Below are 26,904 nucleotides of genomic sequence, written 5' to 3'. Positions count from 1 at the left end.
ATTACACCACTTAGCAATATTAGTACAGTCCCAATATATCAAATCTGACATATGAGCAAATATTGAACCCCTATTTAGACGCTGATACTGTCCCCGTTGTATTGCCAATAGTTAACCAACCCGATCCGCGTATACGACCTCTCTCAAGCTCCCCTCCAGACTACGACTAAGCTGACTATGAAAGAGAAGTTAGCATGAACCTATTTGATACCGAAAATCAAATTTGAAAAAAAACTTATTATAAAAAAAACTATTTGAATCTAACTTTTAATTTTGTTTTTCAATGATGCAACTTCAGTTCAATTTTTCCTTTTTTAATTTGTTACTCAAGCGTTACACCTTTCCAGTTAAATTTGTCTGTTGTTTTTTAATTCATAATAATGCTATAATAATGATAATAATCTATTTCTAATAACCAGCAAAATTTTAGTTTATATATATATATATATATATATATATATATATATATATATATATTACATATATATATATATATATATATATATATATATATATATATATATATTCATTGGTAAAATTGTGTACATATCTTCAAGTTGATATCAACCCTTGTTCTCAAATTTGCTAAAGCCGGGGACATTTGATAGATTGAAAATAGAAATTGTAATAAATCCTTTGACCTCCATAAATTAGTAGGATTTGATGATGACTTTTTTTAATTCACCAATAACTAGTTTTACTTCAGACTAAAAAGTCGATTGTTCATGTTGTTCACACTACCCATTTTATTCAACATTATCAAACTTCTTTCCTCTCATAATTTTTTTAATAAATTCAGTTACTTACGAAACCTCTAGTTTTGAGGGAAGATCACCTATTAGTGGAAAAACGGTAGCTTTCCAAGTTAGCGTTTAAAATTGGAGTTCTGTCAGAACTCCATACAACGCTATCAGGGCTCCAATCTCAAATTGAACATTAGATAGTGGATTCTTGCCGCGAAACCAAACTGCAAACTTTGGCAAGTAAAAGCAACAAGGTTACATAACCGGGAGTGAGATATCACACAGGTAAAGCCAGATATACAATGTCTTCAATAGTAACTGCTTTGTTGACGCCAAGTTTCAAGTTATAGATGACCTTCTTGTTCGGTACGAACGGGAAACTTGTGATAGTTAGAAACGTGGACCTTGAACCCAACTGCTTAGTTGCATAGCTTTCGAAAAAAATGTTTTTCAGCCAAGCGGCGATTAGAGTTGCTTGCAAATCCACTTTTGAGACAGTCATCACTTTCATTACTGCAACAAGCGCTTTCAGCATTACAAGCGAGATCTCTTCTCTCTTTGGAGTTGTGACTCGGGCTCATAAGAATGTGACGGCACTAAAAATTTCCTGGGAACTGTTGCCGAACATATTCAATCTTAGATTATCAAGGTTTCCAGTAAAATAATTTCGAGGGATTTTGATGTTTTCAAGACCGCACTCCAAACCAAAAACAATTGAACCTCGGCCTGCTGGAATTCATCGTCCCAATGTTGTCGTGTGAAACGCCAGATGTTTTTCCAGAGAAGTCGAACACTGACAGTAAATGGGGCGACAAGACCAATGTGGTCAATGACTTTCGAGACAGCACGTGAGCTGAATCCTCTTGGCATGAAACAATCACCTTGGGTTCAGTAGATTGAGTAAAATTATCAATTCGATCAACCAGATTTGGCACATTGCTCAAAAACTTAGTAATCTTGAACCCACCAAGAAGGAGAAGTAAAAATTGCTTCGATCTTTTGATTCTTTCCTCAAAAGATTCCACTGAGTCAAGCTAATCGTCCATGTAATTGTTTTTGAGGAGGGCGTTTGAAACTTTGGGGTAAAACTTGGCACTGTCTCTCGCAGTGCGTTGTAGTGCACAGACAGCGCAAGTAGGCGAGTCCTTAGCCCCAAAAATATGGGGCGTATATTGAAACACTGCAATGTTTGCTGTGGGGTCCTACCGCCAAAAAAACGAAGTGATGGTTGCTTCGATGATAAAAAGCCGACCGTAAAAACATCACCTCGTTGTTGGCACTCAAGGCGTATGACTGTTGCCGGAAGCGGAATAATACAAAAGATTTCGGTGCAGATCAGCGCCAAAGAGTAAGGACCTATTCGACAAGGCACCGTGAAATTTTTCTGCTCCACTGAGCACTCTAAGCACTTTACCCGGTTTGTACGGGTCAACAAGATGATGAGGTAGGTATCGTTTTCTATCAGAGCAGTTCCCAACACTGTGATTGTCCGGGACCTGAATTACGTAATAATTATTCTGTGATGGCTCTGTTATACTTCACCCTAAGGTCTTCACCCTTGGCCAGTCGTTCCTCTAGGGACTTAAGTTGCACAAGGGAGAAGTAATTTTTTGGGAACGGAGTGTTGTCTGCCGCCCATAGCAATCTGGCGTTGTACTTTTGGCCATCGCGCACGGCGGTACTGTCTACAACTTGACCTCATGAATTCGCTGCAGATCGCTCCAAGTCATACCATGATTTTACCCGACTTGCCAGTTGATTATCTTGTTCAAAACTCCTTTAAAAGCACGTTTAGGTTAAACCCAAACTCGATGGTAACGAACCGCTTAAAACTTAACGAATGGGTAAGCGTACAGCAACCTGTGAACGCTGCTCATCGGCAGAGGAGTATTCGAACGGCCGATAGCATAATCGGAGTATCATCAATGTCTTTAAAGGAAAAAATCAAGGACGGCTAAGTGTGGGTAAGTCTGCAGCAGGGCCTGTACCTTAACCACGTCCGAGCCAACGCTGAGAGTCTCTTTAACAAGAGGGTGATAGTAAATGTTTCGACGTTCTGATGTTCACTTGGCTTTATAGTCAGTTCGGCAACACTAATGTTAAGGCCTTTCTCAGTATTTATACCCTTAGCTTTTAGCTTCAGTGTTCTACCGTGCACACAGAGTCTAACTGCAAGACTACTGGCCTCTCAAGAATTATTGCAAGTGGTTTCACAGAAAACTAATGCTTTGCTTCAGATTTTACCTTGGTTGTGCCTTGGTTCTTAGAAACGTGTTACTCAAATTTCCCTCCGACCATTCGTTCAAGTCAAGGAGAGTTGGTTTAACCCAGAGCTTTATAACTGCATAGAGGGACCAAGACTGTCGTGATTGGTGGCAATTTCTCTTTCGCTTGGCTAAATAAGGAAGCACTCTTCGAGTCAAAGTCATATGAGAGTGAGTTGGAACCACAATCTAGGCAGGAAACTGCTGTAGAATAGTCATAATGTTATCACAATTGTGCTTTTTCAGAGCCAGAAAGTTGCCGACTTTACCCAAGTGGGCACTTAGTCTGCCTATGGCAGGTGGCATTTTTGTTCTGAAGACCTTATTGCACCCTTGAGTAGTAAGTAATAAGAGCGTTAAGAGCGGGGGGTATTCATGCGATACTAAACATGGGAATATAGGGAGTGATCATGAGTGGGCATTGCTAGGATCTAAGATATGTGATTTCAGGGGGTCAAGGTGAGAGGTTACTCCTTGCGATAATTAAACATGGGAATATAGGGGATGACATTAATTGGGTCTTTTTTGTGTTTTAAACATGGGAATATAGGGGGTTTTTAGGTGGGTATTTTTTTTTTACGATACTTAAACATGTGAATATAGAGAGTGATCCCAAGTTGACATTCCTCGGATCCTAAACGTGTGCATATAGAGCTTTATGCTGAGTGGGTAATAATACGATACTTAAACATAGGAATATAGGGGGTGTTTTTTATGGGTATTTTTTACGATAATTAGACATGGGAATATTGGGGGATATTTCAAGTGGGGTACTTTTGCGATGAATAAACATGGGAATAAAGGGGATTATCCTAAGCGGTCAAAACAGTATTGGGGTGGAAAGATGGGGGGATTTAAATGAGTCACCGTTGATAACCTTAACAGTGGGAATTGGTTTGGTTGGATTAAATTGCAATTTCATTCTCAATATTTTTGTTTTCAATGTTTCTATCTCTTCCCTTTACAACAAAAATCGGGTGATTAGGTTTGAGGTGTCGATTCTCAGAGGCGCGCCCAGTGGCAACAATTGCAACGTTAGATTTGAAAAGTATTCACGGGTTATACCAGGAAGTGAAAAAAGAATATTCAGGGTATAGTGAAAGGTATCTGTACTTCTTAGCAACTTGTTTTTACTTGGATCCTGATCTCGATTTGGATATTGCATTGAAGTTAAGACCCTATGGTGGGCTCACTGGTATTGACACTTGACAATTATTTCAAATCCTACAAAATTTTAAGGTTGCATGCTATTCTTCATGACGCTTCCGGTTTGTCTTTGAACACAGCGAAAAAGGACCAGATTTTTCTTACGTCTTGCCTTGTCCAGTCAAAAATGAGTATCTCGGTCACGTGACAGTCATAGCTTTCTGTCTCTATGTGAAGACATTTATGAAAAATTTGTTCAGTTTATTGGAATGTTGAAACTGCGACCAGTTGTTCTTGATATTGAAGGCTTTCGGCATAAGAAATCGGGATTTATAATCAAAGAGCTTTCTGTGTGTTCTCATAATTACAGTGATACAGTTTCTTTCCTACCCCCAAGTTCATTCAATATACTTTCCTCAAGTGAACAAAAATCCTACCAGTGGGTTTCAGAATTTCTTCATGGTTTGGCTTGGGAGAGCATAGATTACCCCTATTGCTATTTGCAGCAAATTATTCAAAGCATCAGACTTCGTTTTCCGTTTGCCGAACTTTATGCAAAAGGAACTGAAAAAGCGGACACTTTGAAGAAGTTACTCCAAGGAGACGTTATCAATTTGGAGACGTTGTTATGTCCAAAGGTTGAAAACCTAAAATTATATCGCGACATACCAATTTGTGAATTACATGCGGTAACTTGTCCCAAACGAAAACGAAGCAGACATTTTGCTACTAAGAAGGCCAAATTGTTTTACCAGTGGCTGATGAATGATTCGTCGTTTCGAAAAATCAACTCCATCTCTCCCTCAAGTGAATTTGTCTTCAAATTTGACAGTTTACAGTTACTTAACGCCTGAGGAACAGCTAACCGTTACATTTGTTAAAGAAGAGAAAGTTGATACCCGTGGTCAAACTGTGCTAAGGAAGCAACGAGTTACCTGTACTGATACCGAGACAGAGACACTGAAAAAATACCGTTCCCTCTTAGAATATTTCAAATTATACCATGTCTATTCAAGAGAAAGCGCAAAGACTGAAACTAACCCCTGTACATATGCCCAAGCATGCAGTACCAGTTCAGATATCTCCAACAGATGAAAGTCTTCCGGTTGAAGTTAAGGACAGCATCAGAAACTGCAACGTTGAGTCAGTTGTGTTAAGAGATAAATCTGACAATGTGAATGCAAACTATAATTTTGCTTACAAAAAAACTAATGAAAAAAAAACAATTTGTTTGTTATGAAATTTTTATTCTCAATCAATTATGCATAAACCTGAGCTTCAATTCATTGTTTAATTTAATAAACTGTTTCAAATGACGCAACCCGAGGACACCATTGACGCTGGAGGAGCAATAACTGATTTAGTTTTTAACGAAAATTACAAAATGCGATTTTGGCGGTTTTCTAGCCCCAAGATCGGAGTTCCAAGATCTGAGGTTGTTTAATTTACTCAAATTTTCATAATAGTTTTTCTTATAGGTGTTTCTTGGTCCAATTGGTGTTTTTCAAACTCGATTGTGAAGAATCAACATTTTGGTTTTCACTCCTCTCTTGCACAGTTGGATACGCTCTACCTAACCCGAAACTATGAAAAAAATAATTTCAACTACCGATAGATTTTATATGGCTGTTTGTGGCCCATCATGTTGTTGGAAAACTGAATTGATTTTCAAAATGTTACTTCAAAACACCTTCTCACCCAAGTTTGAATCAATATTTTGTTTAGCATGACCAACCTAAATTTCAGTTCATTGAGAGAAAAATAAACATTAAGTTTATGAATTTTTCCAGTTTTGAGCAAATATCAGAACTAGATGATTGCCTTTTGGTATTTGACGATTCATGTGAAGAAATTTTTAATGATAAAGTATTTTCTAAATTAGAGACATCTGGACGTCATAAGAAAATCATTGTGATTTAAGTGAAACACAACTTGTTTAAACAGAGAAAATGGTCCAGAACTATTGATCGTAATACAACCTACATTGTTTTATTTAAATCGCCTCGTTATGTTCAAGAAATTGCTTTAATTGGTCGACAACTCAACAACACACAATTTTTAAGAGAATGTTACGAATTAGCAACAAAGCAACCTTTTGGTCATTTGTTAATTGATCTCGACCCAAAAACGTCAGACGCGTTACGTTATTCCTCCAATATTGTGCCTCCCGGCCACTCAATTTTTTACTTACCTCCAGCAAAAGCTGTTATTACAAGCTTAACCGATGAAAAAGAAAGAAATATGTATGCTTCAGCAAATGCTACAAGTATCGGATATAAAGTTAAAAAAGTTAATAAACTCAGCTACTAAAAAGTTTATTTATTTTATCTGTGAATGCTTCCTTAACGTAGTTAATGGTAACGTTCCCATCATCAGAAACTTGATAGAAACCGACAAAAACTCATTCAGAAAAATTAAATTTTATCTAAACAGACAATTTTGAAGGCGAAAAAGGAAATTTTTGTGAGAAAAATAGAGCTAGTAAAAACGGTTAGCTTTGCTTGTTATCTGTACTTGAAGAGACCATAATGCATGCAGAAGAATTCGTTCTGATTTCGAAGCGAATGTTCATGTCGAAACAACTATTAAAAAGCGAAATTCTCGACAACCCAGCCTATAGAAAAAAAAGCAGCTCGGTTATTACTCATGCAAAGAAATATGCCAAGTTCCGAGGACAGCTTTGAAAGAACAGATGGAGTAGTTCAAACAGAGCCATTGTTAACAGAACGGGAAAAACAAGTAGACGAGCCCGAAAAATTTATTTCGATTAGTGATGACAGCGAAATTGATCCAGTTGTCACAAAAAGAAACAGAAAGTGCCCCCGCAAGTTTTGAATCAATAATGGAGCTAGTGAAACTGAAAGAAAAACACAAAATCCAACGTGCAAAAACTTTGCCTGATCTTATCCTCCAATCGGAAGCAGTTACAATTGGAGAGGAAAGCAAGTTACTATGCATCAATCAAGAAGCAACAAGTGTACAAGTCTCCAAATTTTTGTATGATTTACAGCAGCCTACTAAAAAAATTGATCAATCACAATACTCTAAATTTTTAGCTCTTCTCCCGGTTGAGCCTGAACTTGTTGCAAACACTTACGCCAAGCAAATTATACAAGCCTATGAAAGTGAACAAGAATTCTTCCCAACCCAACAAAGTCGACAATCAGGAAGCGGTAACCCAAAACGAGCCACAACGGGAAAAAAGGTCAAAATCAAAAAGACAAACAAAAAGGAGAGTGAACCGAAAAAAAGGATCCTTCTTCTGAGAGAAAAACCTTTGAGCAACTTTATTCAAAAGGCCCTGCTTCTTTTGGTAGCCCAAAGCGACTTCATACACAAAAAAAAATATCAATGGCTAAAGTGAGGTCATATTTGGAAACAAAACCGTCCATCACAAAACACCGCTCAATGTGGTTTAAGGTTTCCAAGACTAAGAGTCATTGTAAAGGACATTAATGAAATTTGGTCTCTGGATTTAGCTCATGTTGATAAACTTGCACAGCACAATCGAGATGTCAAATACCTTTTGGTAGCAGTTGACTGTCTGTCACGATATCTGAGAGTGGATCGAATGAAAACGAAATATGCAACAGATGCAGCCCAAGCATTCAAAAAAATGATTAAGAACAAACAATCATTAAAAGTATGGGTTGACGATGGTAAAGAATTTCTTGGAGCTTTCAAAAGCTTGTGTGAGAAAAGAGGGATTCATTTATATAGCACCTATAGTGAAAAACAGTCTGCTTTTGCAGAGAGAAACATTCGCTCGCTGAAAAGTATTATCTACAGATACCTTGAAGAAAAGTGGGCCTACTCCTACAATGATAAATTGGATCACTTTGTAAACACGATTAATTCACGTGTTAACCGGGTCACTAAACCTGCCCCAAATAAGGTCCCAAAGAAAGTTGTACCGAGGCTCGTCTCCCTGAGTGCTCAAACAAGTATCCGTCAAAAACCCAAGTTTTATATGAGAGACTTTGTTAGAATTGTCAAAAAGGACGAAGCATTCAGAAAAAGATACAAACAATCCTTTACTGACGAGGTACTTGAGATTACGGATATTCCAACGTTGTCACCGACAATCTACTCTATTATTGACGCAAACAAAGAAAAAAAAGAGGGTAAATTCTATCAACCAGAATTGCAACTGGTTTGTGAACGCAGCAAGTAAAATGGCTCGCAATGAATTTGAAGATGAGTTCACAGTACATGTTATATCTTCTGCATCGATGCAAATATTCAAATCAAATACTCTGGCGTCATTTTGAAACTAGAGTCATTTTGAGACTGGAGGATAGCGTTAAGTGAAATTATCTTTCCAACGAAAATTGAAAACTTTGAGGAGGGGGAATTTATTGCTTTCAGCTTGAAAGAATATGAAGAAGCTACGAAAAGGGCTGCAGAAGCCAATGTTATCTCACGACCATACAATGGATCAAAGTTAGGGTTTGTTCCCGGCCAATTTGACAACGCAAGTCAGCTTCTAGCATTAATCAAGCATACAGCCGGACTGCCTCGCTTTTCCTTCAGAGAAATAAAAAATTCTGGAAAATATGAAATTTTGTTTGGAAAACACGAAAGGATTACGTTTCTAAGCAAGGAAATTCGAAGTACCCTTGGTTTTGAGGGAGTTCCTGATGGCAATGGTATCCATATTGGCTATAAAATGAACACGACTGCAGATAAATTAATGAAAAGTGACGACACGAAAGCTTATTATGGAGAGCTACCAGAGGATCTGTTGACTGGTAAACATTTTATATTTGTATATGCAAACATTATTGAATATCAGTACGTGGGTGATGCCAAAGAGCCTCTTTTACGAGTCATTGATTCAAAACAGCGTCTAAAAAACGGTAGTGTGTGCGAAGTTGCACTAACACATCGAATAGTTTTTTCAAACTTAGATTACAAAAAGCTATTGACAAACACAATTCAGTCCATTTCTATTGAACTGCGAACTGAAACCAGTGACTTGGTTCCCTTCTCGGGAACAGCAAAAGTTCTCTTGACGTTACAATTTAAAAAGTTTTCAAGTTAAAATGGATTCATACTACGCAAATCAAGCAACTTCTTTGCCGCAATTTTCTGGTTACTATCGAACAAAGAAGTAGTGGCTTTGGCGCTTTGGCTGCGGGTATTGGTCGTGTAGCTCTACCCTTAGCACGTCGATTCATTCTACCGACTGCCAAACGCATTGGAAAGGAACTGCTCAAACAGAGTGTTCCAGAACTACTGGACGTAGTTGGCAGAAAAAATCTCCAAACCAAACGCTTAAAAACACTTAAAAACATTAGGACAACGTAGACTAAGGATTGGCTCAAAGAACTCATCCAAAGTGTCAGCAGCAGTAACCAAACGGAAAAACATCATTTCCACTCGGAGGCCCCTGAAAAGAAGTCGGTCAGATTTTTTTGCCAAAGTTAACGATCATCGCTAATTTGTTGCCAACAGAAGCTGTACTTTTGAGGATGATCGATTGATAAATACTGAAAATTTCTTAATTTATTTTAATTTCATTGTGATTTATAAATTTAAATAATTTTACAATGTGTCTATTTTCTCCACATTTACCCAATTCTCATTCTAGCATTCTTTTGAGACCTATAAGTTTATTCGCTCTTTTACTAATTGGTAAAAATAGATCAATTCAGTTTTTTCATTTCTTGATTTTTTTTTTACTTTTTGCTTTGCAATTGACTTCATTTAACATAAGGCAGCCCTGAAAATTTGCTGCACATAGTTCTACTTCATAAAAAGACAAATAATTATACATTTTTCACTTTTTTTCACTTTTAGTTTTCAATTGAAATCCTTTGTCATTAGCACTGACAGTTTGCTGCACTTTGTTCTAAAAACTTTGGTTTGATAACTGAAGCGGTTTGTTGTGTTTTAGTTTTAATAAACTGAGCATGATTTCTCAAACTTAAATTGAATCTTTGAATTTTTTGGTGTAATTTCTGGGTTGCAGAGCTAATTGCAGAGTTCTAAGTTTTTATTGAGTTGTTATACGAAAACTTTTAGCATGTTAGCTTTTGAGAACATCAGAGTTTTTAATTCATAAAGATTTGACCGTTTTTTAGTTCTATGGAATATGTTTCCAATAATAGAAATTTATGGGGCATCAAAGTTTCACAGTCATTATTTCTATCGTAATTATAACTGATGGTTCAGATCTAAGCGCATGTTTTGTTTGATTATTGAATGATGCTAATGCTCGCTCGAGTATTCCTTGCTATGAGAAGATAATGAGGCAAATTTGTTTTACCAAATTTTATTAAGGTAAAGAGCAAGGTAAAGAATTAGCAAGGTAAAGAGTAAACTAATGAACCAAGACAAAAAATAGTGGATTGTGCAACTACGGATGCGCTTTTGAAGTTTTGACTCTTCAAAACACATACGAAATTTTTTTGGCTACGTTTTTTGTTTCATTGTATCACGTTGTTTTACATTTCTTTTCACAGGAAAGCTGCGCAGGTTAAATTATCAGTATTTTTGCTGTCACTAAATGAACTTGCGTGACATGAATTGTCATAATCTGTTAATTCTGTAGGTTATTTACGTGATCATACGTGACTTATCTCACTGAAAACAAGTTTTGAACCTGCGAACTGGACTGCAGTTTATTGTGAGTTAAACTTAAGGTCAAGCCATATTTTGTGCAAAAAAACCTATGAAGAGTGCTTATGTGGCGTGAATTTTATCAAGCCGTAATTAAAACAATGATTTTTTTCGCAACTTTTTAGCAGTGTTGATACCTTTTCATCTTTTCTGTTTCTATCTGTATGTGGCACGTTAATGTTTTTCAGTTGTTCCAGCAATCTGCCCGCAATCTAAATACAATTCTTTGAACTCAGAATTAAAAGTGTCCTGGTCAATGTAAACAATTGCTTTGCAATTGACTTCATTAAACATAATGCAGCCCTGAAAATTCGCTGCACATAGTTCTATTTTATAAAAATTCAAATAGTTTTACCCTTTTCACTTTTTTTCACTTTTAGTTGTCAACTGAAATCATTTATCATTAGCACTGACAATTTGCAGCACTTTGTTTTAAAATTATTGGTATGATAACTGAAGCGTTTTGTTGTTTTAGTTTTTATAAACTGAGCATGATTTCTCAAACTTAAATTCAATCTTAGAAATTTCTGATATAATTTCTGGGTCGCAGAGCTAACTGCAGAGTTCTAAGTTTTTATTGAGCTGTTATATGAAAATTTTTAGCATGTTAACTTTTGAGAACATCAGAGATCTATAATTCATAAAGATTTGACCGTTTTTTATTTCTATGGAACATGTTTTCAATAATACAAATTTATGGGGCATCAAAGTTTCACAGTCATTATTTCTATCTTAATTATTACTGATGGTTCTGATCTAAGCCGACTTTTTGTTTGATTATTGAATGATGCTAATGCGCGCTCGTGTATTCCTTGCTATGACAAAATAATGAGGTGAATTTTTGTTACCAAATTTTTAATCGAGTTAGCGAGGGAAAGAGTAAACTAATTAACAAAGGCAAAAAAAATGGATTGGGCTGCAACTATGGTTGTGTTTTTGAAGTTCTGACTCTTCAAATGACTTCCGATTTTATTTCGGTTACATTTTTTGGTTCGTTGTATCACGTTGTTTTACATTTTTTTCACAGGAATGCTGAGCAGGTCAAATTATCTGATTTTTAGCTCTCATCAACGGAAATTGAGTGACATGATTTGTCTTATTCTGTTAAAGTCTCTCAGGTTAATTACGTGAAAAGATTGTGGTCATACGTGACTTATCTCACCGTACAAAAGTTTTGCACTTGAAAATTGGACTAAAGTCTGAAGTGATTTAGCTTAAGGTCAGTTGATCTTTTGTGCAAAACAACTCTGAAGAGCGCTTATGCGAAGTGAATTTTATTAAGCCGTTTTTAATACATCGATTATTTTTTTACATTTTTTAGCTCTGTCGATATTTTTTCACATTTTTTTGTTTCTATCTGTATATGGCACGTAAATGTTTTTCAGTTATTCGGGCAATCTATCTGCAATTTTAATATAATTTTTCAAACTCAGAAATAAAAGTACCCTCGTAATTCTAAATAACTGCTTTGCAATTGACCTCATTAAACATAAAGCAGCCCTAAAAATTTGCTGCACATAGTTCTATTTAATAAAAATTCGAATGATTATACCTCTTTCGTTTTTTCACTTTTTAGTTTTCAACTGAAATAAGTTAAAATTAGCAGTGACAATTCGCTGCAATTTGTTTTAAAAATATTGGTTTGATAACCGAAGCGTTTTGTTGTGTTTTAGTTATAATAAATTGAGCATGATTTCTCAACTTTAAATGCAATCTTAAAGTTTTTCATGTAATTTCTGAGGCGCAGAGTTAATTGCAGGGTTCCAATTTTTTATTGAGCTAATATATGAAAATATTTTGCATTTTCTTTGTTTGAGAACATAAGATTTCTTCAATTCAAGAAGTTTTGACAGATTCATAGTTGTATGGAACATGTTTCCAATAAGACAAATTTTTGGAGCATCAGAGTGTCCCACTCATTATTTCTATCGTAATCATAACTGATAGTTTAGATCTCTGCGGATTTTTTGTTTGATTTTTGAATGATGCTAATGCTCGCTCGTGTATTCTTTGCTATGACAAAATAATGAGTTGAATTTTTCTTAACAATTTTTTAATCAAGTTAGCAAGGTAAAGAATAAACTAATGAACAAACGAAAAGATAATGGAAAGGGCTACAACTACGGTTTTGCTTTTGAAGTTCTGACTCCTCCAATAACTTCTAAAATTATTTCGGCTACGTTTTTTGTTTCGTTGTAACACGTTGTTTTACAGTTTTTTTCACAGGAAATATGAGCAGGTCATATTATCTGTATTTTTGGTGTCACTAACGGAACTTGCTTGACATGAATTGTTTTATTCTGTTAAAATTTCTTAGGATATTTACGTGAAAAGTTTGTGATCATACGTGACTTATCTCACTTTTAAAAATTTTGCAATTTTGGACTAGTCGGACTAAATCGGCAAATCGGAATAAAGTTTGATGTGATTTAGCTCATGATTAAACGGAGCGCTTATGCGGAGTGGATTTTATTAAGCCGTTTTTAATGCATCGATTAGTTTTTTTTATTACATTTTTTAGCTGCGTCGATACCTTTTCATCTTTTCTGTTTCTATCTGTATATGGCACGTAAATGTTTTTCAGGTATTCCGGTAGTCTATCTGCAATTTTAATATAATTTTTCGAACTCAGAAAAAAAGTACCCTCGTCATTCTAAACAACTGCTTTGCAATTGACTTCATTAAGCATAATGCAGCCCTAAAAATTTGCTGCACATAGTTCTATTTCATAAAAATTCAAATGATTATACCTTTTTCATTTTTTTTCACTTTTTAGTTTTCAACTGAAATCACTTGACATTAGCACTGACAATTTGCTGCACTTTGTTTTTAAATTTTTGGTTTGATAACTGAGGCGTTTTGTTGTGTTTTAGTTTTAATAAATTGAGCGTGATTACACAGTCACGATTTCTATCGTAATTATAACTGATGCTCCTATAGCATAAGCCGACCCTGACTCTGCTAACGTAATGAATGATAGTAAAAATCCTGCGGGTTGAAATATTTTGTTGTTGATATAACGACGATCCGCTTTAGTAAATTTCTGACCGTCCGAGGAGATATTCAAAAGGATTCAAATGCCATCGCAATAAAACAAATCCTTCTATCCGGGCATTTTGACCATTTTGATAAAACTTCTTGTCTTCAGCTACCACCAGAGCAACACCACATTTCCTTGTTGCATCCGAAAGTCTTTCCTTCAGCGACTGACCTGGCACACAAGCAGGAGCGGGCAGGTAGATTAGATGTCGCCTTGTCGAAAACTTGTCTGTTGATAAAATATTCTATTTGCACTCAAGCGACAAAGTAGATGAAGAGCAAGATGAAATTGTTTTGTTGAATATAGAATCATGGCGGAAAAGATGTCGCCTCGGCCATGGCAAGATGCTGCATGGTTACTGAACATATCTAAAGTTCCGGAATTGATTCGTGGGCACTTTTTTGAACTAATAAACTGCGGCATCAGGTCTATGCTTTAGCGCTGCTCGAATTTATAAAGGCAGGCGAGTATACTCAAAGAGTATAGTGTGGTTTTACAAAAGCCAACTAAAGGCAACGTGATCTAATCCTTCTTGAAATTGTACTGTTTAACCACACATCTTTAATGACCTAATGCTTTTAGGTCTGCTGTTTGCCCGTTAAGGGTTTTAGTAATTCAGAAACTGAGATGGTGAACAATGTTATGCATTCTGTGCAGCTCTTACGTGTTCAATTCCTCTTCTAACTCCTAAACCAGTGTTACTGATTGGGAGGCACACTTGATCCCAGAATATCTGAAACTAGCAAGCCAATTTTATTTTCTTAAGCTGATTGTTGGAGACCATCAAACGTGTTCAGGTGAATAAACCATCTTAAGAGCGCTTGGGCAGTTTCGCAAAATTTTCAACGCAAATTGTGGGTCATCTAGATAACCTTTTTATCCAGCAAAGCCTCAATTTAGTTCTTTCCAAGCGGAGTTTATAGCAATGGCATGAGTCCTCTGGCTTTTTAAGCGTGTGTTTATTGGCTCGATCGATTTTTTTTTCTGTTCCAATCTGACTTTTTATCCTTAAAGCAGGAGAAAAGGTAGCACCCGGATAGTAATAAAGAGCCGAGCAGATCTCTTGGAGACCTAAGCTCCCAGTCACCTGTTAGTTCATACCCACCCTGTCAACGGTCCGTCACACCCACCATTGCGTCCGCCAATCTACCCAGACCCTCCCCAAATTTTTATCTCCAAGCCCCCCGATGGCTACTTCCGAAACCAGTTGCTGGAAAGCAATTCGCTTGACGTTAGTTGGTTATGTTTAAGCTAAATCGCTGAGTTCCTCTTCTGTACCATTAATAATACCAATCTTCAAGTTTCAGGCAATTCTGAGAAGGGCTAGGCAATTTGTCATCAATTGCACAAATGAGTTGCCAAAGGGCTAATGAGACCCAAATAGTGACCAAAATATCTACTTGATGTACTCGCGATTCGCTGGACACCGACAAGTAATTAAAAAGCAGTTATCAGCTTCTGAAAAAAATAAATTGCGGAAGCCGATAAAATTGCCGACAAAGTTCTTGTTGAATGAAACTTGTTTTCTTACTTGACAGAATTGAAGGCATTTTGAGATCAATTCGCAAAGTTTTACCGGATTGTTTTCCAATTTTTTTTCAAATGTAACTTTTGTGGCAAGAAAAATACCCTCAGCACCACCTTTTATTCGTGCAGTTGTTTAAAATTAGAGAATTTTGGCTACGTTTGAGCTGGCCTCTTTTGTAATGCATTCTGCTTCGAGTCACCCGAGGACTTCTCAAACAGTAAAAGGGCGGATATCATTTCTTTTCTTCAAAGCTGTATTAGAAACCACTGCAACACAACAAAGAACCCGAACAACCAAATCTGGTAGTTGACAACCTCTACTTATTATATAAGAATTTTTCGAAACAAATTGCACGTTTGAAACTATCCGGTACTGTGCAAGTAACAGCGTGCAAACGGTGTTCCGGATACATTTGGCAGCAAGAAAGCTCAAGAATGACTGGATTTGTAGAAAGGCTGCTTCTTTTCACCAATTTGAGAGCTTCATGACTCAAACTGTGGTGTTCATCGTCAACTTCCTTCTCTTGGAGGTGAAGTTTTAAAGTTCTTCTGCGTAATCGCAGCGGAACAGCATTAGGCCTACAGTAGCCTGTTTTCAGCTGCACTTTTTCTTATTATTCCCCACATTTCAGACTGATCTTTTTAATGCGCAGCATTGCTCTTTTTTTTGGTGACTATAGCCACTTTTTTTTGCGTCTGAAACTTTCACGTGGTACCATCATTGCAGCTAACATTGATCAGGCTATGGTCAACGTGAAGCTATGGTTAAGCAAGAGCTCATCCTCACACAGACAGCTTCACGGAGGCAGGGGATTGAACTCTCAATCATTGGCGTGTGAACCACACACCTTACCTCTCGGCTATCACGCCACAAAGTTCTTCCAAAGTCTGCTCATTGTCAAGTGCATTTCCGTTGGAAGACAAATTTCTTGCAGCTCGACCACACTGACCCAGAAGGCACAGCGTTTTTAAATGAGCGGCTAGTACCTAAAAAAGTTCCGTAAAGTTTCTTTTGACAGCTTTATTGTTGCAGCTTCATACAACAGTCAAGATCTCTTGAACTCCGTCGGTCAAATCTGTTTGACATCTTTTTGTCTTGCTGCTGTTTGTGTTTTTATCTCGCCTATTTCAGAGACTTAGGACACATTTCCTGATAGAAAAGAAAATTGTCCGTTTAATAATTCAGCCGGTTTCATGTATACAGCATTCAAAAAGTACTGGCAAAAATTGGACCATCTTTGTCGGAACTTTCGCTAGTTGAAACGTTTTCTGCAAAATATGCGGTGGGACTGGTGGAGCAAAACAAACTTCTCATGAAGCTTTTTCTTCTAACTGATCTGTTTTCTTTTCCTCAGCTGAATGGTCTATTCGTGCAGCTATTTCATGTGGTATCTTTTTAGAAGTTGACAAAAGAGTAATGAACAGAGAATAGACCCAGATTGTTTTTGAGCGCACCCCTATTTGTCGTATTTTGGTCTCCACGGCACGAATCCAACTTTAGTCACGTCTGAATTGCGCTCTAAGAGAATTTTTCGGGCAAATTGTCTTTTTTGTCAAGATAAAACTTTGCTTTTTTGACAGGAAATTGAAAGTACGCATGATTGTCGCCTAGTGCCATATTACTTATTTGCTGTGTCAGCCCCGTTGACAAAGTTCCCTCATCCCAAAAATTGAATTTTGCATACGTTGAAAAACTTGAATGTTTTGCCGACTACGACCGGCCTTTTCTGTTCCCATCCTTACCCTCGTCATTTCCTATGGCTATGTTTGAGAAGTATCCCAGTAAACATGTAGGTGCGCTCGGGGGGTTGTCAGAGATCGCACTTTTCTGTTTCGATTAGCCAATCTTCTTCCCACTTGGTGATCCACTTTGCAACAGATTTCCTCTGGGTTTCCCCTGGGCAATTTTCAAGAAAGTGGGAGGAGAAATTGTAAACAGGCAAGAGACTCAAAAAAGTAAAAATCAATTTTCCTCGTGCTTCGCATTTGTAATGTAGCACATCCAAACTGAACCACATACAAAGTTGTCTCTTTATGGGTGGTACACTGCTACTATAGAACTGAAAATCTTGGATCACGTTTCATAATTAAGCGTTCATATTAACCGTAACTTTCTTTTTCAGAAAAAAAAACATCTAAAAGGCATGTTGAATCAGAATAGTTTACACGTTACGAAACTGTGTTCTTTGTCTGATGAAGATAGTCCTGAACGATTCGAAATATTTTTCCATGAGCGAACTTCAACACTATGGGTTTTGCTTCATTCAACAGACTAGTGCTTCCTAACCTTGCTTGAAAACGTGTTTTTTTCCAGCATATTTCTGAATCCATTAGAAAATTAGAACACACAAGCACTCTTTATCAACAAACCGTTTAAATAATCAATTTTAAAAAATACAATTTAGCAAACCAATTCTGCGACTACCCACGTGTGACTATATTTTTTGCAGCTACAACAATGTGTGAGACCCGATATGGATGAAAATAGATTTTTAAAAATTTAAAATTATACAATGACGAGCTGGCTCGTTAAACGGACACGGCAAAATATGGTGAAGTAAGTTGGAGAACGACTTAACTTCTTTTAGAATACTGGCTGAACTGAAACAATTCTTTAAAACTGTTGAAGATTAAATTTGGAATTAAACTTGGAATTAAAAATTTTGTCTATAACAGAACTCATTCTTGTTTTTTTATTGCTCTCAAACGAAGATTGTTCCTATTAGTTTAAACCTGCGTTCTTTTTAATGTCATTTTTTTCGCTTTGACTCTTTGACTCTTTGCGAAAATAAAAATAAAACAAATTTAAAAGAAAAAAGAACTTACACCCTACAGAACTTGATGAGATACAAAGGAAGGTGAAATTGATTTGATTCGTTTTTTTGGAAAGTATAACTTTAAAACCAAAATTGATCGCTGTTCAAATTATTGTCGCAGAATAAAATGTTACCTGCCAGGGCAAATACGTTTCTCAGTCATATTTTATCATTTGACTGCAGATTTTTTTAAAAAAAACTCATTAAATCCTTTACAAAAATTGAAGACAATTCAAAATGTCCCAATCCTCCGTTCGCTTCACCCGCACAAGTTTCCTTCCTCCAATTCAATTAAGCGAAAGCTATTCTCCCTAAAATTTATTGCTCCGGTGGCTTCGTCTGGCCCATTTGACTTTTCTCAAAAAACGGGATAAACAGGTAAAGGGCATTAAGTGGCAGATAAGCTCTGGTACAACCATATCCTCCATCGCTTGACCCCCGCATAGCTTGACCAACCCCTCCCCCTCTCAATGCTCTACCCCCGCCCACTCCGCTAACACCGCCCTAACGCTAGTACCCGCTAACACCGCCCTAATGCTAGTAGTCGGCTATGTTTGAGTACTCTACCTAGTATTCTTGAGTTTAAAAAATACGATTCAATTTTAAGTATATAAGTGTTCTTTTTAAAGCTTTATAGCAATTAGCATGGTAAATGAAACACTGCTAATTCCGTTTAGGGGAATCTTCTCACAGACGCTGGAGCAAACACTGCATGGGAACCAGCACGTGTAAGCATCTCAAGATAATTGTGTATAAAATGAGAGACCTCCGAATGGAAAAAAAAATATTTCATTGGCCTGTGAACAACGGAATACAAGAGTTATACAAGAAGTGCAGTGGAAACAGGGAAAAACTAATTGAGGAGAAAAAATCAACTTAGGCATAGCTATCTAGCCATTGAAATTAATGCACGTTATAATAGAGCTGTAAACTGTTGATAATGGATGTTTGTAAAATTTTAATTATGGATGTTCCAGTGAAAACAGGTTTATTGGCAAAAATTAGATTAAACTAAATCAAATATCTTTTAACTGATTTAGAGTGACATAGCTGAGGCAAGCGATCGGGACTATACGATTGGTGAAGACTCATTATATGGACACCCGCAACACAGCACTCTACCATCTCTCTATTCTCATGATATGACTCAGTCATCATTGGTTAGTTGATTTAGTTCTCTCAGGCCACTGATTCGGGCACTCGGCGTACTATGATGGCTATGCAACACTTTGGCAACTTTTTTCTCCTTCGTAGTTCTTATGTTTATAAAAATGCCCCGAAACTTAAGAAATGCAAGTAAGAAAAGCATGGTAAATAAAACACTGCTATGACCATTTAGGTGAACCTTCGCACAGATGCTGGAGCAAACACTGCATGGGAACCAGCACGTGTAAGCATCTCAAGATAATTTTGTATAAAATCAGAGACCTCCGAAAGGAAAAAAAATATTTCATTGGCATCTGAACAACGGAATACATGGTTTTGTGCTGCTTATATTTTGTCTAACCAAAATTTCACGAGTTGAGGTTGCACCGCCGTTCTCTGTTAAAAAATTCAAACATTTCTTGCAATTGTAGCGGAGTTATACAAGAAGTGCAGTGAAAACAGGGAAGACTTATTTGAGGCGAAAAAACCAACTTAGGCATAGCCATTTAGCCATTGAAATTAATGCACGTTTTCATAGAGCTGTAAACTGTTGATTATGGATGTTTGTAAAATTTTGATTATGGGTGTTGCTGTTAAAACAAGTTTATTGGCAAAAATAAGATTAAATTAAGTCAAGAATCTTTTAACTGATTTAGAGTGACATAGCTGAGGCAAGTGATCGGGACTATACGATTGGTGAAGACTCATTATATGGACACCCACAACACAGCACTCTACCATCTCTCTATTCTCATGATATGATTCAGTCATCATTGGTTAGTCGATTTAATTCGCTCATGCAACTGATTCGGGCACTGAGCGTACTATGATGGCTATGCAACACTGGCAACTTTTTTGTCTTTCGCAGTTCTTATGTTTAGAAAAATGCCCTTGAACTAAAGAAATGCAAAAGAAAGTAGATAGGTTGTTAATAGCCGACCTCATCTTCTCAGCCGGCTATTATAGCGCTCCTATTTTGGTTTACTTCGTCGAATTTTTTTTCGCTGTACACATTTTGTCGCTTTTTCGACATTTTGCGTGAAATCTTTTTGACTGCTCTATGCTAGTTTCACTCTTCTGTCATTCTGCTAAAAGTCCTTCTAAACAGCAGCTGCTCAGCAAAGTAATTCAAAAAGAAGAGAGTCAGTATAAAAAAATCAAAGTCAGAAATAGAAACGGGATAAAACCCATAAAGCCCTTTTTAACTGCTCCAAAACAAAAGTTTAGCATTTATTGTAAACATGTGTCTTTTTTTATGCAAGCTTTTTCCGCTTGACGGTTTTGACTTCTTTTCTAGAGTGTTCTTAAGAAGTCATGCTTCTATTTGCACGCTCTTCTCACGTAAGTGTTTGACTGGGTTATATTTGAATTGTGTTCTGCTTTGCCGTAATACATTGTATAATATATTCTTTTGATTTGATAGTATTCCGACAGGATCAGTCTGGTGTTAATTTTTACTCGAAGTGTTAGTTATGAATTGTGCTGAATAATATCTGATATTAGTAATCCGTTTTCAGTCCCTTTCTTTAAAAATTGATCGGTAAGTTACTGAAGATTGTAGTCAAAATGCACCTGAAAGCTGGATACGGTTACTTCAATACCCTCGAGGGATTCAGTAATCCGTTTGATGATCAAAACGCTATTAATGTCACTTTCGGATCAGTACCTCAAAGTGTGATAGGAAAGCCACAAGCAAGTACTCCACTTTGTGCAGGAAAGTCCTTTGGGAGTGAGTCTTTTATAAAAAGAGATTTTTCACTAAAAGCTGCTTTTTCACTAAGATTTAAAATCCTGGCTTTTTCTTTTACCTTTTTCTCCTAACTTTTCTTTTCAAAATTTCCCTTAAATCCCTTTCCTCCTTAGCTTTAGCTTTGTAACTCGCTTAAGAATTAAAATCCTGACTTTTCTTCTTAATCCCGACTTTTCTTTTACTTATCTTCCAGTTTTATTCTCACCTTCAAAAGTCTTAAGCTCAAAAGTCTTTACTTTTTGCTCAGTTTTATCCCTCATCTTCAAAGTCTTAAAAGAAAATTTTTCGAGAAGTCAGAGCCTCTTTGAGGCTGAGTTTTAAAATGAGCCAAATTGAAAGGCTTTTATCTGAAGCCAGAATGACGGCAGAAGAAACAACGCAAGACGAAAGCGATTTTACTGAAGTAAGGAATAAAAGAAAACGCTTCAGAAAAGTGCCAACTCCCATCAACAACGTAAGACCAATGATTGTTTCAATTGACCCAAGACCATCACAAATTCAGTTTGCAAAAATAATCAGGTCGAAGTTTTCAGCCGTCAAGATCAAGCAAATGAGAGAACTGAGGAACAATACCGACTTCTTTATTCAGCCAGAGGACCTCACTTCAAGAGAATGCTTGATGCTGTCACTAAACCTAAATCAGGCCTTTCCAAATGCCAAAGTGAACGCCAGGAATACACTTCCCAAGCCTAAAACTAAACCAAGTTTCGTCATTGTAAATGTTCACCACAGCATTACTGAAGATGAGGTAAAGGAAGAACTTTTAAATAACAACGCAATGAACGTCACCAAAGTTTCACGAATAACAAGTCGAGCAACGGGCCAGCCAACAAAATTAATACGCGTGATCACGGAATCCAACAATCAAGTCAACGCAGCTCAAAAACATGGCGTCAAAATAGGCTGGCAGCTATACCGATGTGAAGCAAGCCGCGAACCACCACATGTTATGCAATGTTTCAAATGCCAGAAATTTGGCCACTCAGCAAGGGATTGCACTAATGCAATTCGATGTCTTCGCTGCTCGCAAGATCATAGTGTAAAAGAATGCAATGTTGCAAAAGAAAATGCCAAATGCTCAAACTGTGGTGGTGCTCATGCTACAGTATATCGAGGCTGTCCAGCATATCAGCATAAGTTAGCAGAGGCCTCAAAAAAGATGAATGAGAACAAATTCTCAGCCGTAACTAATAAACAGAGCTCTCAAGCAAAGACTGACCTAACGCCATCAACTGAAAAAATTGCTGTTCTAGTAGCTGAAGTCCTGAGCAAGATACGAACAGTTCTTATTACTATGTCCTACAGTGACATAATAAATATTGTCTCTAACAGCGCCTCACGTATCTTCAATGAAAAAATTGATGGCCAGAGAATACATGACAGCATAAAAAGCGCAAATACAACTCCTGTTATTTCAATTCAAACAAACAATTTACCAAACAGCCAAAACTTTTCGCAAAATGGATAAGCTCAAGATTTTGCAATGGAACTGTCGTGGACTAAACAACAAAATAAGTGGTCTGATTCTGTTTTCTACAAAAGAAGAAATAGATGTAATTTGTATAAATGAAGTTAAGAACTGGAAAAAAACAACCTCCCTCAACAACTACATTGTTGCATCGGAAAACTTCAACAACGGTCATCATGGCTCTGCTATCTTAATGAAGAACAGCATTGTTCTCAAAAGAATAGAACCAGTAGAAAAAGAAACTGATAGCAATGGAAGAACACTAGAAATACTTAAAATTTGCCTTAAGTTGCCCTCTTTCGATAATTTTTGGATAATAACTGTTTACAATTCCCCTGGAAAGCTACTCTCGAACGATAAACTATTTTCAGGAAAGTTGAAAAATGTCTTCGTATGTGGCGACTTCAATGCTCCCCACCATGAACTAAACTGCTCCTACGATTCTGAAAATGGGGAAAAACACCTACATATTATTGACGAGGGCACTTTTAAACTGCTGAACAACGGTTATCACACCTATCAGTCGTTTGATGGAAAATGCAAAAATATGTTAGATCTGCACTTTTGCGATAATTCATTTTTTGCGCATTTTAACAACTTTCAAGTATCAGAAGATTTAGGCAGCGATCACAAAGTTACAATTACGACCCTGAACCTGAGAAAAGGTGAAATTTTCCAACTTAAATCAAAAATCAACTACAGAAAGTTTAGAGAACATGCAAGAAAATTACACAGATCATCAAATCTCTGGCCTGTGAAGTATCCAAAAAAGAATGAATTAAATAAATTTAGCACCAGTTTAATTGAGTTAATACACAAATCTCTGGAAGACTCCTGCATTAAAAAGAAAGAGCTCCCCTACAGTGTTGAGACGCAAAAACTGATTAAAATGAGGAGAAAAAGGCGAAGAGAGCTCAAAATAGCAGTTGGCGATCACTATACCTCTTTAAGAACGGAAATAAATTACCTAGAGAAAGTAATTAAACGATCAATGATGCGATTAGAAGACAGAAAAAGAGCAAAGGTCTTGGAAAGTGCATGTGATAAGGGTAGCAAAGGCTTCTGGAAAGCAATAAAAGAACTAACTAATAAAAACGAGCCCAAACAAAAAACAGCAGAATACCCAAAATTATTCTATGAAAATTGTGTGGCGGTCACCGACAAGGAGAAAAGTGAAATGTTTAAACAGCTGCTAAAGGACACAATGAAAAATCACGAAACGGACTCATCAATAATTTCTGAACTCTGCGACAATATTGAAAATCAAACAGAAGCAATAATAAATACAAATGAACATACTGAACAACTGGGCATTGTGGTTACCACAAAAGAATTTGATGAAATCTTGAAAGAGACGAGAAAACATGCCCTGGGCCGGACAAAATCTGCTACAAAATCCTTGAAGAATTACCAAAGAATGTTAAAGCCCTTGCCTGTCTCCTCATATCTAGCTCCATAAACAACTCCTTTGTTCCATTTAACTGGAAAGAATCCCAGATAAAAATGATACCAAAACAAGACATAGACCGATCGAAGGCTGAAAACTACCGACCCATTAGTCTTACAAACTGCATAGCCAAAATATGTGAAACTGTTGTAAAAAATATTGTTATGGAATATTGTGAAAGCCAAAATATATTCTGCGAGACTCAGAGTGCTTACAGGAAACACCGCTGCACAACAGACAACCTCATTAAACTCACTCAGCACGTCAGTGAAGCCTTTCAGTGGTCCGAAATGGTTGGTTTCGTTTGCTTGGATGTCGAAAAAGCGTTCGATGCTGTATGGCGCCTAGGACTCGTGCACAAATTAAACTCGATAGGGCTAAATTCATTCATGTCGCAAAGGAATGTCTTTGTGAAGATAAACTCCACTGTCAGTGATAGTTTCAGCCCGACAGCTGGAGTACCTCAAGGGAGCGTAATTGCTCCCATTCTCTTTCTAATTTACGTCAGTGGTTTGCCGCAAATAAAAGCCCAGATCTCACAGTTGGCTGACGACTTTGCCCTCTACTATAGGTCACGATCCCCGAAATTAATCGAAAAACAACTCCAATCATCACTGAATAGTCTAATTAATTGGTGCGACTCATTGAAAATCAAAATTAACCCAAATAAAACTCATTACCTGATCTTTAAAAACCCCTCAAAGAAAGAATCTTCTCTAGAGCTCAACATTAAAGGAATTACCATTCAGAAGACACAATCAATAAAATTCTTGGGTATCATTCTTACTCCAAACCTCAAATGGAATGAACATTGCAAAGATTTAATACGAAGAGCGAACAGCAGGCTATTTCAACTCTGGAAGCTAAGTAACCTAAACGTTAACGAAGAAAACCTAATTTTGGTTTACAAATCTTGGATCAGACGACTCTTTCTGTACTCAAATGCTTGCTGGCTGGATCAATCGCATGCCCTTATCAATAAAATACAAAACGTTCAAAACCGAGCCCTACGAATTTGCCTTCGAAAACCAAGATGGTATCAGACTCAAAACCTCCACGAAGAGGCAAACATGAAGCCAGTCAGAGAAATGCAGATTCAACTGGCCAACAGGTATATTCAAAGGGCAATCAAAAACAACATACTGTCTGTATCAGAGCTGATATATAAGAAACGACAGTGCCCGCTCAACTCTTGCAAAAGCACTCTTGATCATCTAAATTACTAAATTTCACGGCCGCATACGCAACAGACTAGTGGCTAAGATGACTGCTCAGTATAGTGACCGACTAAACAAAAGGAGGATCAATCCCAGTTTAATCTGGAAAATTCAATATAAAAGATCTTCATCTTTCAAACAACAGAAATGGGATCAATGACTAAGAAAAACAAAAACTAAGAGAAGAAATCTAAGGAAACAGGGGAAAAATACAACAATAAACAGGAAAACAAATCTACAGATAGTGCAAATGAAAAACTGGCAGTCGGATAACCAAAAGTAGCTGTCGAGTGGCACAGTTGCGAAGAGCAAAAAAAAGGATTAATGATGTAAACACTACTACGGTTCGAGTCCATCTCCAGCAACTTTTCATTTATTTTATTGAGGCGTTTCCTCCATCCAATAAACTGCATCAAAATCTTAACGTCTTGAAAAAGAGGAAAGTGGCGCAGTTACCAACAGCGCGTGGATTATCAACGAAAGAATGAACATTTCTTTTCTCCGACCCGGGTTCGAATCCAGCTCAGTTGCCTCCAACTTTCCTTATTATAATTAATTTTTTCCCGCTATATTAACAATATGGAAAACAACAGAACCATCAGACGTGTTAAATGTATTCGGCCAGCCGCTCGCTTAGTCAATTCGGGGCCAAATACAACTCAGTCTTTGCCATTCTCTGACCATCTCATTCAATTGTCTTCATCTGTTTGGCCAGCCGCTCGCCTAGTCAATTCGAGGCTGAACAGATCACAGCTGTCATCAATATCTCTAGGCTTAGTTAATGACCAACACTTACGCCTTCTTTCGAAGCCTCTCATTTCTACTTCATTGAAAACTATTTTACTTTTTCACTCAACACTCCATTGATTTAAAGGGAAAACGTCTTTGAGATTAAACAAAAACATTAACTCTTGTGCTGCGCGTGGTTTGGTTTCAGTGGTTTTATGGTTTAGGTTAGCGTAGCACTTTTATTGATCAATTTCTTAATTCTGTCACTTTTATGTTAATGCCTTTTTCCAGTCAGAAACAACGCTTTTGTTTATTCTGTTTCTCCCTCTCTTCATTAATCATAATCGTTCTTTTTTTTCCTCAATCTTTTCTTTCTCGACAACGAAGCAGGACTATTTGAAATCAGGGACACCAATCTACGCCCTATCTATAATTGAATCGAGCGGACAGCAACATATTTGAATGAAAGCTGAATTTTTTTTAACATCATACATGACACTTAGCGCGGACCGCTAAAAAAAACAGCACAACTGGGAGCTTCGGTTCGATACCGTTCAAGTCAGTTTGTCGATCTCCGTTTTAAACTTGCAACGACCTAAACATTGAAAGAACAAAGCTTTGAATCAAAAATCTTGCTGAAAAATAAGTCAACTTAGTGCAGTGAACTATCACCTCGAAGAAACAGAACATCAAGACGCGTGGGTTCGAATCCCACCCACGCCCATCGAGCATTTAAAGCTTTCCCATTCAATTTTAATTTATTTTTTTTGTTGTAATTTATCATACTTACCTGAAGAAACTATCACACTCATTTTAAACAATTTCCACGAGGCTAGCCAAGAAAACGATCCAATAGCGTTTGTATACGTCAAGTTCAGCCAGCAGAAGTCCTCCATGGTACTTGAAATGGCTGAGTGCATCCGAGGCAGAGGAAGTCTTCTACTACAGTTATATATAACTTTAAATCTTAATCGGAACTTCTCAAAC

At 37.0% G+C, this 26,904-nt stretch overlaps 1 protein-coding gene across 1 annotated transcript in view; it reads left to right on the top strand.

Moving 5' to 3' along the window:
• Positions 1-26,904, top strand: part of LOC142346251 (uncharacterized) — a 240,673-nt gene that overhangs the window by 128,978 nt on the left and 84,791 nt on the right. Inside the window, exons 16-19 of the mRNA XM_075398767.1 lie at positions 18,838-18,888; positions 19,201-19,320; positions 19,500-19,550; positions 19,963-20,082. Coding sequence (XP_075254882.1) covers positions 18,838-18,888; positions 19,201-19,320; positions 19,500-19,550; positions 19,963-20,082 — 342 coding nt within the window. The remainder of the gene's footprint in view (positions 1-18,837; positions 18,889-19,200; positions 19,321-19,499; positions 19,551-19,962; positions 20,083-26,904) is intronic.

Source organism: Convolutriloba macropyga, chromosome 9, assembly GCF_964194025.1.
Source record: "Convolutriloba macropyga chromosome 9, txConMacr16.3, whole genome shotgun sequence".
In the NCBI taxonomy this organism is placed as follows: domain Eukaryota; kingdom Metazoa; phylum Xenacoelomorpha; order Acoela; family Convolutidae; genus Convolutriloba; species Convolutriloba macropyga.
Note: the sequence above shows the minus strand (reverse complement) of the source record. Positions and strands in the feature narration are given on the sequence as shown.